General features: G+C 43.2%; 1 protein-coding gene across 1 annotated transcript in view; it reads right to left on the bottom strand.

Annotated features, from left to right (window-relative positions):
• Nucleotides 1–1,032: 1,032 nt before the first annotated feature.
• The window catches only part of LDLRAD4 (low density lipoprotein receptor class A domain containing 4), a 232,332-nt gene continuing 216,740 nt past the window's right edge, over nt 1,033–16,624 (bottom strand). The window contains exons 4-6 of the mRNA XM_008630077.2: nt 14,082–14,236; nt 3,970–4,023; nt 1,033–2,697 (exon numbers count right to left, since the gene is read on the bottom strand). Coding sequence (XP_008628299.1) covers nt 2,155–2,697; nt 3,970–4,023; nt 14,082–14,236 — 752 coding nt within the window. The 3' untranslated portion in view covers nt 1,033–2,154. The remainder of the gene's footprint in view (nt 2,698–3,969; nt 4,024–14,081; nt 14,237–16,624) is intronic.

Raw genomic sequence — 16,624 nt, 5'->3', positions numbered from 1 at the left:
CAATCTCTATCTCTCTCTTCAATTAATACATACGATAAAAGGCAGCTTTACTCTGCACTACCAGCATGACTCAGATCAAAGTAACAATTACAGAGACAAATGGGGCTGTGTATTCAGACTAACAGTTATACAAAAGTTTTCTAAACTAGAATAAAATCAAACTACCTTATGAAGAAAACAAATCTACACTGAGGCCCAAAAGACACGCACACACACACGAAGACACACACACACAGTTTTGGCATTAAAACTCTGCATAGATCAAAGATGCACTTCAGTTATCAGACCCCCCCGTGTACAGAAGTCCTGCAGAACCCCAGCCTCTAGCCATGGGACCAGGGCATCAGTACCCTTGGGGCACTCAACGGCTGCTGCCCGCAACCAAGCACAAGGCTCAGGAAAATAGAAAAAAGTGAAAAGATCTTAAAGTAAAAGGGTCTATGACACACTCATACACCTATATATTAGAAACTATCCAAGCTAAGACTCTAAAGATTCTTACTTTTCAGTCCATTTCCAAAATGCATTTTAAGTGCAATTTGTGCTTTTTCATGTGCTTGTGATGCCACTATCACCTTTTGTCAACCGAGTTCCGGCGCTGCGTGTGCTTCCACACAGGAACAGCCAGTGAAGAAACACCCCACATGCCACGACACAGGCAGATCACTTTCCAGCTACTCTCCAGGCCAGTATAGCAAAAATCAGGGCTTACAGACACTTGGTTAATACACGAGCCACCTTTACCCATGAGCGCAGTCCCGCCGGCATCATGCAGATGTCATGCACCCACAAGGGTTTCCGCAACAGGGCCCAGAGCAAAAGGGTTTGTAGGGAGAATTCCCGGTGCTCCCACGTCCCTGCCAGGGATGCAGCAGGAGCCAGGCACCACTGCCACGAGAGCTCTCAGTACTGCTGCAGAAACACCACGGGGGGTTTAGCCACAAGGGCCCCCTTCACTTCAACAGGATGGACCTCCAGGACTGAACTTCAGCATCTGAAAGGATGAAATGGAGAGCGAAAACCACAACAGTCTCACGTATCTGAACAGCGGTGCAGGGGAAAAAAAATCCCACCCTGCATATCCAAACAATTTATTGCATAACGTCATGATATGTGACTAAATACATTTCAGGCTACAGCGAGGACAAAAATCTCTGGAACGGTTAAGTACTGGTGATACTGCATTATGAAAAGGAAAAGAATGGCAGCACTTAGAATCAATACAAATCAATACATATGGGAATTTTTGTTTTGCCATTTATAAAAGAAAATAGTCTACACTGCAAAACAGCTAAACCTTAAGTGATGGAAAATGCTGGGATTTCATATTTGCCTTCTTCCAGCCAAAAGTCTCCAAGACATTTCATTGATACACTGTTATCTGAATGCAAATTATTGCAAAGACAAGTGTCCCTGTATTTCTTGAATTGTAAAAGTCAAGAGATGTTAGGCTAAGTCCTGTCCCCATCTTCTAGCAAACCCGGGGGGAGGGGGCAAACTCCTCCAGATTACTTCTGGGGCTCTATCATTATTCCACAGGTGAAACGACAACATATAGAAGAACTTCACATAAAACAGTTCCCTCATATATATTTTTTTAAAACATTAAGATAGTGCAACTTTTTAAAACACATTTATCACAACACAAATTAATTCCTTGCATTCATCTAAGTTCTCAACTTTATACCTTGGCACACAGAACAGGAATTTTGTTTCATATTAAAAAAAATTCACACCCTGGGAGAAAAAAAAAGCAAACTGGCCAATTCTTCCCCCATTTATGTAGCAAAACCACCTTCTTCCTTCTGCCATTCAGTGAGTATAAAATAGGCTGTACAAGCCTCATTTCTGTGCTAAGTTAACTTTTAGAATTAAATAATTGAAATAGTTTATTAAAAAAAAATAACATATCCCCCCCCCTCCCCTGAAACACTGCTCGTAGACAAACTGAATGGAAGTTTGTGTTTCTTTCAATTTGCTTTGCATGCAATTCCCCTGAAAGGAATCAGAAACAAAGAACTGGTTTGCACGTTTGGTTTTACTCAGTTGTACCACGTGAAACGTAACAACACTGTGCACCGGAGCACGGGGGTCTTCCTCCACCGCCCTGCTTGGATCTCCCGTCTTCAGTCCAAATGCACCTGGGCGGGTAACTTAGACCAGGTTTCCTGGTTTCCGGTCTTGGCCTTTGCTGGGGACTATTGTGCTCTCTGAATTGTTCTGCTGAAACTGAAGTCTGCTCCCCCTCTGCGAGGAAGGAGGCATGTTGCTGTGCTGGTGATGGAAAAAAGAGGAGCCTGGGTAATGCCCCATGACCTCGCTGTACGTCGGGGGTGGTCCTTCCATCCTTCCATTACTGCTATAGTTGGTTGCACTTATGCCCGAATTGCTGCTGGGTGGGCAGGGACCCCCATTGTACATCGAGATGTCTATCAAGTCGCTATCAAAAATGGTTCGGTTGGGCGGCGCCCTGACGGATTCCCGGTTGAGCTCCATTTGCTGCTCGGGGTCCCGGAGCTGCAGGGTGCACGGGCCCTGGTACGGCGGTGGCTCTTCCCCGTCGGAGAGGGAGATGGTGGGAGGAAGGTCAATCTCATGCTGCATGTAAGGGTAAGTGGGCTGGAAGCGACTGAAACGGTCCCGCTGCATAAAAGATGGGGTGGTAAACCTGTCCCTGGACCTTGGGGCGTACATGATCTGAAACGGGAAGAGAGACACGCGTGACTCCACATCTGCACAAAGCACTGTGCGTGCTCTGTAGTTACAACAAACTCATAAAACACGGAATGCTGCTTTTTGCCACCTGTCTGAAGGGTAAACCCAGCAGATACCATGCACATGTGCTGCCACATGCCTGCATGTGAAGAGGCACGAGGTGCAGGAAGGATCCAGCACACCTGAGAACAGCTTCACAAAGGAAGACCAAGACCCCACACAGCTCCTTCTGACATTAAAACGTTCGGAGCAAAAAGCAAATGATTCTGTTTCTGAAACCAGGAAACTAATTCTCTCTAGTCTCAGTAACTGACTAGTTCTACAACAGTGTCCCAATACCGAATTTCAGCTGCAGTCTGAGCTTCCCCCTCCTACTCAGAGCTAACGCATCACCAAAGAATTCAGATGGTCATTTTAGTACATTTTGTAAAGGCTCGGCATATCTCACGCCTTCACTATCAGAGTGTATCAGGTGTCCTCCTCCCCCTCAGTTCTCAGCCAGAACTCAACCTCTGGGGAGAACCTGCAAAGCTTCTGCATTGTGATGGAAAATATGTCCCTGGTAAATTAAACCCTGGAGAAGGCCAGGCTTTAAAAAAGGAAGGGTTCAAGATACTCTGTGAGGTGCTATTGCTCCTCACTTGGTCTATCCCAGATCTGGACAGACACAGCAGCTTCTCAGCCCTAGATTGATCGAACTGCTCTTCTCTTTTTTGGATCCCTGCAGGGTCTTCAACCCCTGACATTCACAGATACAGGGCCAACCACCAGGAAGTTCTGCTGCTTGTCACAGGACAGCTGGATCACTCAGGGCAATACACCCACAAATTATTACACAGACAAGAGATGCGTGCTAGCTGGAAGATGGGAGACACTGGTGATAGGATACGTGTTGTAAATCCAAGAAAAATTCAGGGACAAGAGGAACTGGTCTCCCAGCTTCCAGTGAATACTCAAATTACTGAGCCACTGCATGAAAGAGACACACCTCCACCACTTACTTGTGAATGCCTACTATAACAAAGGGAGTTGCTGATGGAGATGAGGTGTCAGGTAGGCAGAATTTAATTCTTTTAATGAAAAGGTCTCAGGCATTTATGAAATGCACATTAAGGCAGGCTTAGATGACCATGTGAATTACACTGAGAAAGCATTCTTTACAAAAAATAGATGCATGTTTTTGAAAGGAACCAAATATACATTACAGGAAAAAAAGAAAGCACTTGGTGAAGATAGTCAGAAATCTGTCAGTACCTCTGAAGCGCCCTGGCGCGAAACTGAGCTTTCTGAAGGCCACAAGCACCCCTCCTGAAATGTGGAAGAAACAACAAAATAGAAAAAATTAATAAATCACATCACCATTCTGCCTCGTTATCACAGCTCTTACCAGCAATCATCTTCTAAGGACTGGCTGTCTCCAGGAGCTAAATAAGCAACATCCCACCCCTTTCTTTCCAAAACACAAGCAAAGAGCAGCTCTGCTCCCAAGCAAGTCAAGCTTGATCCGTTTTGCAAGCGCCAAAATGTCATCCATCCAAATGGCACCCAGCCCCACAGGCCATAAGGATGCAGCAAGCTGGTGGCGGCTACAGGAGTGTGGCAACACGAGGAGATGACAGGAGACACCTGTGTGCTGAGCAGGTACCTGTCACCTCCCAAACCAGCAAGGGTGGAAGGTCTGACAAAGCTGCCAGCCAGGATCCCAATTACACACCATGGGCAAAACAGTTCACAACAAAACCTGGTATCTGTAATCTCAGTAAAGTGACAGACACGCTAAACCCAGGGATAATCTGGTCAAAACTGTCAGCTGCCCAATTCCCACCATAAACAGTAGTTAAAACAGCTGAGGTTTCAGCCACTTCTCCAACCACCTTCTCAGGTTGAAATATTTCCCACGCCTTGAAATGCTGTTCTGACATTGCACCAGCACTCAGGGCAGAATAAAAGGGTGAAGAACAGTATGTCAATAAGAGAAAATAGCTTAAGGTGTATCATCATTTTTCTCCTCAATTAATTGTTTAGAGTAGCAGTAACTCCCACAATGAATTTATTTCACTGGAAAATTGTGAAGCTGAAAAGGACATATCAGAGCAGATATAAAGCACAGAACTTCAATCTTGGTGCACAAAGAAAAAAATCAAAATATTGTATGGTCATGACTATTTTCTTGATGCTAATTCAAGTTTTACAGACATAAGAAATTTCAGGAACTGGAAGGAAAATGCATACTGTCCCCAAAAGCATTACCATGTATAGACTGCTTCCAAATCTTACTGTACTGCTTCTTCTCACCATAGCATCTTTCAGCATATTTCAGATGTAAAAATAGACCCAACTAGATGTTCATCATGACACTCAGAGACCAAAAGCCGTCTGTGATCCTGTCAGGAGAGTCCACCGCAGAGGAAAGCTGCTCTAAGAGTACTCTCCCACAGGATTCAGCTGCTAAGGGAAATGCTTTGAATAGCAAAGCTGGTACACTTCTCTTCTGTAGCTTTAGAGAGCAAAGACAGAGAGGCTGACAATTGCAATTATTTACAGCTACCCCGAGTATTCCCCTTTGCAAAGACATGAAAAACGATCTTATAAAGATTCATGTATTTCAGTGCCTAGATAAAGTTCTGTCAATTGAAGAAATTGTAACTGTGTAACTATACACATACATTTATATACATACTTGTACACATATTCCTTTCCATTCCTTCAGCACCCAGGTGCCCTCATTTTGAAATATCTGAGGGTATGTTTGCACAATTAAAGGCAACCAGGTTATCAGCAGTTCACCCAACAGGCTCCAAACACATTACAACTGTTTGTAAAACATATTAGTCGAAGCTAAACTTCTCAATTAACTGCCCCTGAGTTACAGGCTCAGAAGAGAAGAAAAAAGGCAAAACTAACAACCCAACCCAGATAGAAATAAAATCTACCCCCACCACTCATATTACTTAAAATTCCTTTATGAAAGGGCGTTGATGACATGGAAGTGGAAACGACTCCCATCCTAGGGCCCATCTCCCCAAAAGCAAGAGAGTGAGATGAGCTGAGGGAGATGGTGCAGCATATGGAGAAAAATTTCTTGCATGGAGATGGAATGGGACCTGCTCACTAAGCCAAGACTCCCAGATCTGGTACCAGCCAGGCCTAACAGAAATAACATGTTAGAAGAGAGGAGTTGCCTGTTACTTCTACTGCTGATGCCTGAATCCCAGAAAAGTAAAAAGCCCTGCCTGGAGGTACCGCAGTTGCTACAGGGATCCCACCGAGTATAACCAGGGCACTGGGATAGCCACACCAAGATGAAGCCAAAGGAGCCCAAGCCTCTCCCCACTCTGGGATAACTACTTGAGAAGGTAAACATCTTGGGATGCAGTTGAACTCCGAGGCTGTGAGATCCTTAGGATGCAAGGATACGTAACAATATCGTTCCTGTGACAGTATGTCCTACAGTTTACCTGTAGCTCCTCCCTTTCCTGAGATTTCCCCCAGAGAGAGCAGCAGACTGAATAAATGATTTGGCAGCAGCCAACCCCCAGCAAGATCTCTATCCCAGGAGCCAGAAAACTCCCCAAGCAGATGGCTGGGTAACGTGCTCAGCATGCCCACACTTGGAAAATACCAGGCTCACACACGTGCAGACCAGCCTCACCACGGCTGGTCCAGTGACACAGCACAGAATTCTCCCCTCACCAAGTCCAAGACTAACTGACCCAACACAGGAGTTTCTGTCCTCCCGAAATCACTGCATCTACCACAGGAGATTTATTGCCTACCTTTCTTGAGTCTTTATTTAAGGGAAGTTCTCCCTTCCCTGCACTGGGTAGATACAACCTAACCCAAGGGTTGGTTCCCACCAACTCCACTGTTCTTGGGGTGACAGTGAGGGCTTTAAATGCAAAGAAAGTGTTGCAGAAGAAAAATATCCCCATGACTACACCCCTCCACCCCGAGAGATACAGATTTAGGAAATAATGTGCTGGGACCACTGTGACCAATCCAGAGTGACTTACACTGAGGGAAAGTGTTATGTCTTGCTCTCTGCTTGTCCCTCTGCTTACAGACCTTCCTTTGAAAGCTCAAATGCTTCCCCTGTGCTCTTATCAGTGAAAATCAGATGAGAACTGACAGCATTTGTATTTATATTAGGGATTTGTACAAGTAGTTATCAGGTATATGCAAACAAGGCAAAACCTGAGCAAATGCAATGTACCCATATTTTGATGAGGGCAATATCTCATTTACCTGCTTCTTATAGATTGTCAATAGCTAGGCCACCTCAACTTGGTCCTTGTTCAAGAGACTTCAGACACAAGCTTCAATACTTAAAAGTAACAGGGAGGGAAAGCTTATGCATTCACTCCCTATAGTGTATTCATTTTTAACATTGTTAGGCTTTGGAATGAAAATCCTAGCACCTACCAATAACACCAAGCAAGAAAAATGTTAGGGATACACCTATGTCTTTTGCTGACCATTGCCAGTTTTGAGTTTCACCATAATTTACAGAAATTAATTCTGTGATTAGGTTTTGAAATAGCAGCATCATTTAATAAACCCAGCTCAGTGATTACTTAATTATCTCATGGTGATGATTATTTAACTCATTATTTAGAGCTTAGGAGACACCATAAGGCTAGGATAATTTGCTATTTCATACTTTACAAAGCTGTAGAGCCTCTAGAACTAAACAGTGTAGGAAGATGGCTTTTTGAGGACATTTTTAAACACTGGAGCACACACTGTCATGCAACTGCCTCAGCTGAGCATCAGCCCATCGACAGCCAGCAGGAAAGACATGGACCAGAAGAACGATTTTTAACTCGGGAGAGATTATAGGCAAAATTTTACAGGCAGTAAAAAATTTTCCTCAAACTGTTATAAAGCAAAAGGATCCCTGTGCTTGTTATAGCTGGGATATAGTTAATTTTCTTCATAGTAGCAAGTATGGGGCTATGTTTTGGATTTGTGAGGAAAACAGGATTGATGACCCAGGGATATTCTCATTATTGGTGAGTGGTGCTTACACAGAGTCATGGCCTTTTCTGTTCCTCACCTCACCTCACCAGTGAGGAGGCTGGGGGTGCACAAGGAGCCAGGAGGGGACACAGCCAGGACAGCTGACCCCACTGACCAAAGGGACATTCCAGACCATATGGCATCACAGTCAGTATATGGAGCCAGGGAAAGAAGAAGGAAAGGGGGACTTTGGGAGCAAGAGCGTTTGTCTTCGCAAGTCACTGTTACACACCATGGAGCAGCAATGTCCTGGAAATGGATGGACCCTTGCCTGTCCCTGGGAAGTGGTGAATGAATTCCTTGTTTTGCTTTCCCTATTAAACTGTCTTGATCTCAGCCCATGAGTTCTCACTTTTACCCTCTTGATTCTCTCCCCCAGCCTGCTGAGCTTTCCCTATTAAACTGTCTTGATCTCAGCCCAGCTCACTTTTACCCTCTTGATTCTCTCCCCCAGCGTGCTGGGAGCAAGTGGCTGCGGGGTGCTAAGTTGCCAGCTGAGGTTAAACCATGACAATCCCATATAATCCAAACTTTTCTTTTTTTGCTGACTGTTAAGGAGATTTACAGGCTTTCTCCACTATTAAGTTTCTATGAAATAGAATTCTGCCCGAAATGATGTTTTCTGAGAAACAAAAGACAGTTTTTCACTTTCTAAAATGCATTACAATTATTAAGAAGGTCCCTCTTTTCCCCTTAACAGAGGTTTTTATTTTATTTTTATACAAAAATGTACACAAGCATACACAAATATACACACTTCTTTTGCAAGTGAAATGTTCCAGATAGCAGTGTAGTTTCTGATTTTGGCCCTAGGTGGTACATTACACCACATTAAAGTAGTGGCTTGCAGAAAACACTCCAGGAAGGCACAGGGGCTCATTCCTCCCATCTCTTCCTGGGTGATACGGACCATCATAGCTTTGAAGACAGCAAAACAAGCAAAACAAACTATTGTGTTGTCCCCAACAGAATGATGAATATACCAGCAGGACTGCTCGTTCCTTTAAAAGCTATTCCTCAAGGGCAGGAAAGGTGACTCTGTCTAACAGAGCAGTGCATGATACCAAGGAGAAGTACTAGAGAATCATGGAGAGTGCCAAATCTCTCACATATAATCTGCCTCCCTACACTTACTGCAATTATTCCTGTTACTTAATGCTTTAAAACTTTTACTTCCCCAACTTCACAGCACTTCATCACTTTAAGTAATCTTCATTTCATTCAACTGAAGGGAGTAAGTACTATTATCCTTTCTCCTTTGTCTGGAGATGAAGCAAGTTGCCCAAGGTGACACACTGAGTCAGATGCCACCCAAAGCCAGCGCTCCTTGCTTCTAGTCCTACCTGCAGATTTCCTGGACAATCCTGCCCTTATTAAAGATATAATGACTTTACTGTGGCAGACTTCAAAGAGCGGCAGCCATGCTCGCTGTCCCTCTTGGCAGCACTCCCTGAGGAGAGGCGAGCCCATGTCCCTCATGGAGACAGCAGGAGAATACAGTGCACATCCAGCCCCTGCCAAATGATGACTGGTACAAACAAAAAGATTTGGCAAAGCAGGGTGGTCTACAGCACTCACACTCTCTCCTGGCTGTAGACCGGGTTCTTGTTCCCAGTGGGATTTTCTTTCTTTTGCATATGTCAGTAAGAAAATGAGAATGAGTGGCCCAGGGACACCAGCAGGGAACAGACAGAATAATGCCAATGCCAGTAGGAAATAATTTAAAAGACCAGCAGGAAAGACTAACATTTGAAATTACTGACAAATCCCTGAGCTGTCAATATTATTGAGAATTTTCTGTCATCCTCCTGACATTCCCCTTTTATTCTGAAATAGCTGGTACAGAGCAGAGGGGAGTAATTTTTACAGCTGTGCTCCTGGAGCTTGGCATCCAAAACTGGCATTACCAACACAGCTTCTAATGCAAGCTGATGAGCCCAAGCAGCAATTCTGCCCTCGGTGGTGGGAGGCAGGGGCTAGTCAGTGTGAGCATCTTGTGTGATAGGTGCAAGGATTTGCTGCCAGGAGTAGGCCTAGGGCGGTCCAAGAGTTCAGCACTCCTTCAACATCTACTTTATACAAGAAGACAATGTAAAGACATCAGGATGAGGAAAAGGAATGAAATTAGGAACATCAGAAGCTCATTAAGTACCTCCCTGTAAGTCACTTAGTTAATCTCTTTCCCCTCAATGTCCCCATGGAAATGACTGGTGATGACATTAGGAGTTAATCATCAGGAAGCAAGATTTATCTTTGTTTTGTCCCAGCAAACAGCAGAGTGCCCCAGCTGCAGCTACCTACATAGCAGCAGGATGCTTTTGGTTACCAGCAATAGTGCCCTCCCAATACAAGGTCAACGCTTCAAAGGCACAGCCAGCAATGCTGCGACACCGATCTCCCCTTGGATATCAGACACATATCCTGTGCACAGATGCACCTTTCCAAGGCTGCCACATGCCTCTGCCCCAAAATCCCCCAGCACTGCCAGTAGCATCACTTGCTCCTATACAAGAGGTTCTGTTCTTTCAAAATGAAGCAGCCCTGGGCATGCTCCTGGTGTACTCTACACCCTATGGCTTTTGTGTCCCTCTCAGGTGTTCTGCAACCCTTGCCTTGCTCCCAGCTGTGAAGCCCAACACTGCTGATGGATAAGCTAGCAACAGGAAATGTTCAGTATTTTATCCATTGTGATACAGACACTGTTCAGTACCTTGCAAGCTCACTCCAGGCTGCTGCTCATGCCAACATGATCAATCACTCCACCTCTCACAATTATGACCCCAAAACTCATTTCTGCTAATGTTAAAACATGGTTGTAATGTTTAATAGCCTCGCTAGAAGAAAGCAGGACTTGCCATGGTAGGGCAGGCAGCATCCTCAGCACTGCTGCAGAAGCACCCACTGCTCCTGAGCACTCAGTGTTTGTCCTGCCCGTGGCTGTGATCTGCTTAAGGCCTTGGCCCAATAACCAAGGTAATAAAATCCCAAAGACTGGGGAAAGACTGGAAGATGATACTCCAGAGGGAAGAAAAGAAGAAAAATAAAGAAAAAAGACAGAGATGAACTGGTGGTCACACAGAAAAGTGTATTTACGGAAGAGGCACATAACAACTTTTCAGTGTGCACTTGTTAGAGAGCAACCTTTTTTTTCCCCCTCTATGACTGGTCTCTTTTCTGCCCTTCAAACATTACTTCAAATGTTAACACTTGTGATTGCAGTGAGTACATCTTTTTAATATTCTAATTTCCAGCTTGGCCTGGAAGTTGAAATTCTCATTATCATCCTATTTTATTTTTGTTTTATTTGAGGGTGTTTGTTTGGGTTTGGTATTTTTTTTTTTGTGGGTTGTTTGTTTGCCCAAACATGAAAAAGTTTAACCAGAAAAATAAATCCACTAGTATCTTTTATTTTCTTATTTCTGATGCCTGACCCATGAGTTTTACAGATGTGAGGCTGGTAATAAAGGCAGTAGATAATTTACCTGATCACTCCTATTACACACTCTAGAAGAACCAGAGTAAGAGAGATCACTTGATCAGTAGTTGGTCTTTATGAGGCCAGAAACCTGCGCAGTTCAACCACCACTTAGCTGGTGGAAGGCATGATTATCTAGAAATAGGATAGCTTGAAGAAAAAGAAAACTGAAGGTAACAAAAGGACAAAAAAAAAAAAAAAAAAAGCCCCATTTGAACAGGAAGGGCTGGATTCTACATCTTGATATACCTCAGCTACATGAAAGGGTGTTCACTTCAGAGCTCACTACAGAACTAGCCAATAGTCAAATAATTTGCTTTACCATTTTCTTTCAAGAAACATGTCTGAATTTCCTCTATTTCCATTCACTATTTTTCTACCAAAAGAAGACTTGAGTCACAATAACGTTTTCTTCAGACATCAGCGGTTAATGAACATTAATATCCATTTTCAGAGTCTATGTACAATTAAAAAAATATTCCCTTGCAACAAAATCTACTTGGATAGCAAGTGAACACAAAACAAGGCCTGCCTGGTACAAAAAATGAATTTTAGAAGTGTATAACCTGCATCTCACCACTCACTATCTATCGTCTCATGTAACTCACTCCACTGTGGACAGTGAAAACAGACTGGTCATTTGCAGCTTCTCAACATAGAGCAGTTACTTTGGTTTTCTGACCCTCATGCTCTGCACACTGCTTTTAAGGGTTGCACTGCACAGTCAGTTTCTATCAGAATTTCCTTCTAACACCTGAGGCAAAGGAAAATTCAAAGTTTTTGACATCTGAACTCAGAGACCTCTAAATCCCCACTCCCTGCAAGTACGACCTTCTTATAAGAAGAGCTGCAGCTTATCAGAAATTCTGATGAGTAATAGTGATGACAAACCCATACCAAAGGCTTTCAGAAGAATTAGTAACTGGTTCCTGCCATCCCATCATCAATTCCCATGAAGTGCTCACTTGGCTGTGATTATCGTTACTTATAATGGTGACAATCAAACTGAAACTGAGTCTGTTTTAAAAATGATTTAAGATCAGTTCTGGGTACCTAAAGCAGCTCCAAAGCACCTGCTGCCAAACTGCATGTTCTTCTTCATAAGAAGGTGAAGTTTTCTCCCTTGTGCCCATGAGAAAAAAAAAAAAATACCATTGCCTCTGATAACAGACAATAGTAATGAACCATACAAAGGAAATAATGGGTTATTTCATGCATTTGACAGCTTACTACAATTTAAAAAGATTTGTGAAGATGAAAATACATTTCATTTATCTCAAACTATTTCATTTTAGGCATTTGTAGCAATTAAAGCTAACATTTTTCAGACAGAATTGTGGTTCTTGAATTACAGTGTCCACTTCAAAGCAACATTCAAATTAATCTAGTCAATTTTTCCAGTCCTCAAGTCCACAAGGTTAAGGTTTGACAAGCTCCAGTTTCATCTCTAAGCAAATTAGAGCTAAGCATTCCTACACTACTGAAGTGCCAGGCAATGAGGCAGCCTCTCCTTGAGGAGGCAGCTCCTTTCCTCCCCCTGCAGCCTCCAAGGGAAGAGCAATGCCCCCCAGCAAGAGGGCCCAGGTGACGTACTAGGAGAGAGCTTTGGGAGCCCTGCACAGTCACACTGTACAGCTGACTTTCAGGAAGGAGCTGCCAATTACCAGGATTGCCAGGGATGCAGCTCCACAGCACCCACAGTGGCATCTCTGCCTCCTTCCCTGTCAGTGCTGCCGCCCCTGCTGAAATCTAACTGTAAAAAAACAAGCAAAAGCAAGAAGCAAGCACTTAGTGTTCAGCCAGAGCAGTCCCCTGAGGCCTCTCACCATGACCTTGGCAGCTCCCTAAGGAGCACAAAGAGGGAAGAAACGTAAGACTGGGATGGATAAAAAGGTGAGATTGTGGAGTTAGAACTGGTGTAAACCATTATGAGATCACATCTCTCAGTTACAAGCAGACATTTTTTGACAGCAAAATGAAGCTGTGAACTCAACACTGTTACCAGGAATTCACTGCATCAAAAGACAACCTCACAAATGGCCACTTGGCCATCGCTGTCAGCAAAGAGGCCAAGGGCACCACTCTGGGACACTGAAAAGCACATTACAAGAAAGGACCTCCCTGCAACAACACAGGCCACTGCACGGCTTGCGGGGGATATCCCAAGGTCAGGGACACACTGTGGTTAACCCTCACAGGGGAGCAGAGCATCCCACCCAGCAAACTCCTGGTTCACAAGGCAAATTAAGTGCCCATTTACTGTTGGGTTGACTGAACACAGTCTTAACAAGTACTGACTAAGATCCCATCTTAAGCCTTTGAATCTGTAACAACACATCTTGAGCACTCCTCGGAAAGATCCTTTTTCTAGTCTCTTCTTGCTGTTTTAGTGAAACAAACATTACATTTTCCTAGGCCCTTACTGGGACAGTAGTTTTGATCCAGCAAACAGCCATGGCAGCTTCACAAAACAGTAACAGAGATAAAACTCCAGACTATCAGACAATATATGGAAAGTCATAACAACATGTATTTCAAATCTTTGTAACCCAGTGACTCTTCATTCACTCCCCTTCCACTCCCCTCTCCAATTACAGCAGCAGCAAACAATGTCACATCTAAGCCTCCAAATGCAAAATGAATATAAGCTACATAAAACATAGCAGGATCTAAAAATAATCAAAGACCATGTATCTGAAATTCATGTTCCAAATTTGTTTTCTACTGATAAATACAACTTCGGCAAAAGAGTATTAGAAGTGGTACCAGAAGTCTTTCCAGCAGTTGCCTGTACCAGATCTCTTTGGGAGGCTCTGCTGCAGACCTGTACAGCACAAGCAAAAGGAGTTTGGTGTCAGGGGGTCACACTCACCGTCTGCAGAGTTTCTTCCTGTCTTCTGCTTTGGCTCTGTCGGTTGATAAAGGAGCGTGTCGAGAGTTTGTAATGGTTCAACAAGCAGATGATCACTACCACCATAACAGTTATAACCACGATTATAATGATGATTTGAACAAACTCCAGTTCAGCTAAAACAAAGAAAAAAAGAGGAAAATGTGTCATCAACACACAGAAGGTTAATCATCAAAGCAATAACCTGCAAAGGCCCTCAGTATTTCACTGAGATTGATCCAGCAAGAGATACTACTGCTGTCCATTCTGCAAAGTCTCATGAAGAAAACTGTTCTAAAAAGCATGAAAATTATTTTATTTTTGTCAGAGTAAATTGATCAGCATGAGTGGCTGCGGGTCAAAACTAAGAAGCTTCTTGGTGATGCTTCTTTGCAGCCTTCACAGGTAATAAACTCTTCAACATAAACACCACAGATGAGCCTTTTGGACAATATAATTTCACTGTGGGGTAGGGGGGTAGAAAAAATTGAACAAAAAGCTGAAGGAACCACATACACACAAACCCCACTCTATTTTAATAGCCACCTGCAATGCTAAGGGCTAATGGCTCCAGAGGGCTCCATATGCTTCAAAGCCTGAGAGGAATCAGGACACTTTATCTAGTACACTACCCTTAATTTTTTATCAAGTAAATAGCATGAAAGCTATTTAACTAGAGTGAAAAACTTTTATCCTACTGAATCTACAGGCAGTGTCTTTTTCAATTACTACCTTCTCTCCAACTAGTGTACTAGTTAACTTCTCTAGGACTTTCCCAGTCAGGTAAAAATCTAAAAAGAGATCTGGTACTCTAAAACAAGATATGTTCCATCACGATTAAAAATGAAACCAGGGCCTTGGTTGTTGCAAGAGATACAATTACAATGAACTCTGTCAGAGGCCATCATCTTATCTGAAGCCCTGCCTATACCACAAATATTAAGTATATTTAGAAATGAGTCACTCTTGCACCCTTTTGGCTATATTGGAGCAGCAAGGATGAGCAATATAAGGGGAAAAATTGCCCTTTGGAGTTACCAAGTTGATGATATTTCTATGGAAACTGCATTGCTCACAGGGGATGCTCTCATCTTGAAAGACAACTCCAGTTAATGGGAGGAGGTCTTTGGTTGCTAAGCTGGTAGAAAAAGCAAAGAAGCAGCTCAAGTTGCTCCGTTTCAGTACTCTCCAAAAAGGGCACTACTTTTTGGATGGAAAAACATGAACTTTGTGGAACTGATATTAAATTTCTGTTTTAAAAAGCTAATGAGGAAGGAGAGATGACATAGGAAAATGAAAGGACATAATAAATATTAGAAAATAAGCCCCCTTCGCCCCCACCTCTAATTTGTAGCCACCCTCAGCCTTCTGCGTGACAGCAGTACACTTGTGCAGACACAACATAGCTGCAAAGCAGAGCTAGAAAAATGCCACTCACACATAAAATCCAAGATGAACCTGCAGTGGAACTAAAGGAAACCCAAGGCTGTTTCATTATTCTAAGATCTCTTGTGAACAAAACGTCAGACTACAGGAGCGGCAAGTGTGCTGGTGTCCAGTGGAGGCTGGTGACAAGGTCCAGCTGTAGTCACAACCTACGGGCAGGCACAGCCACACCACCAAACTGCTGAGGGTCTACAGTCGTCTCCTGAGGATTAACTAAGCCTACTTAAGACTAAGGAAAGAGTAAAGGGCAAAAATATGTCTATCACTTTATCACTCTTTGCTGTTAAGTACCTTCCACTCATCATTAAGACCAGCAACATTTTCAAAGAATTTGATTAGTCAGTGCTTTGTGCTCTGCTTTCGCTATCAATCCCACATGCAGGGCAGCAAGCTTTCTTTTTCCCCTCTCTTGCGTCACTGGAAGCTAACAATGTCGGCACCAAAAGATCAAAAAGCAGGAAGCACAGAATTAATTAAAAAATAAACCCACCCAAACCACATTTAAGTTAAAAGTCAGTTTTTCTTGGCTCAGAAACACAAGACTACAGACTTTACACAGTTGACAACTTCTGCAATTCACATTCTGTGGCTACTGAAGTACTAAAGTGTTTCTTCATCCAAACTTTTTTTGGGTCCATGTCACACTTTAGACTGGAAATTGAGAGACTGTTGCTAAAGGGCAACATGCAAAACAAGCAATGTTGATTTAGGCTTTCCTAGAATGCAGAGATCACTAGAATGACATGTTACTTCTCTATCTGCCAAGGGCAGAGTCTTCTAAATTTATCGAGGCCCCTGCATTTCAGTGGTAAAGGACAGTACCTCTCCCTTAGAGATGAGTGATTTGGTCTGTGAGCACTTCCCATGGGAGGGAATCATTTAAAAATTTTTGATTAAAACATGGCCATACAATAAAGAAAATAAAAACCACCGCACACGGGATTTCCTAAGTCCAGTTTACATTGTAAACACCAAACTGCAACAAAACACCTTACTGATGTTCAAGGGGATTTCCTCAACTGAACGCACGGGGAAAAGAAAGATAATTTAAAATCTCTTCTTCCTTCTAGTGACATTCC

This window comes from Corvus brachyrhynchos, unplaced genomic scaffold, assembly GCF_000691975.1.
Source record: "Corvus brachyrhynchos isolate BGI_N302 unplaced genomic scaffold, ASM69197v1 scaffold331, whole genome shotgun sequence".
In the NCBI taxonomy this organism is placed as follows: Eukaryota; Metazoa; Chordata; class Aves; order Passeriformes; family Corvidae; genus Corvus; species Corvus brachyrhynchos.
The sequence above is the reverse complement of the archived record's forward strand: the minus strand, read 5'-3'. Positions and strand labels throughout refer to the sequence as shown.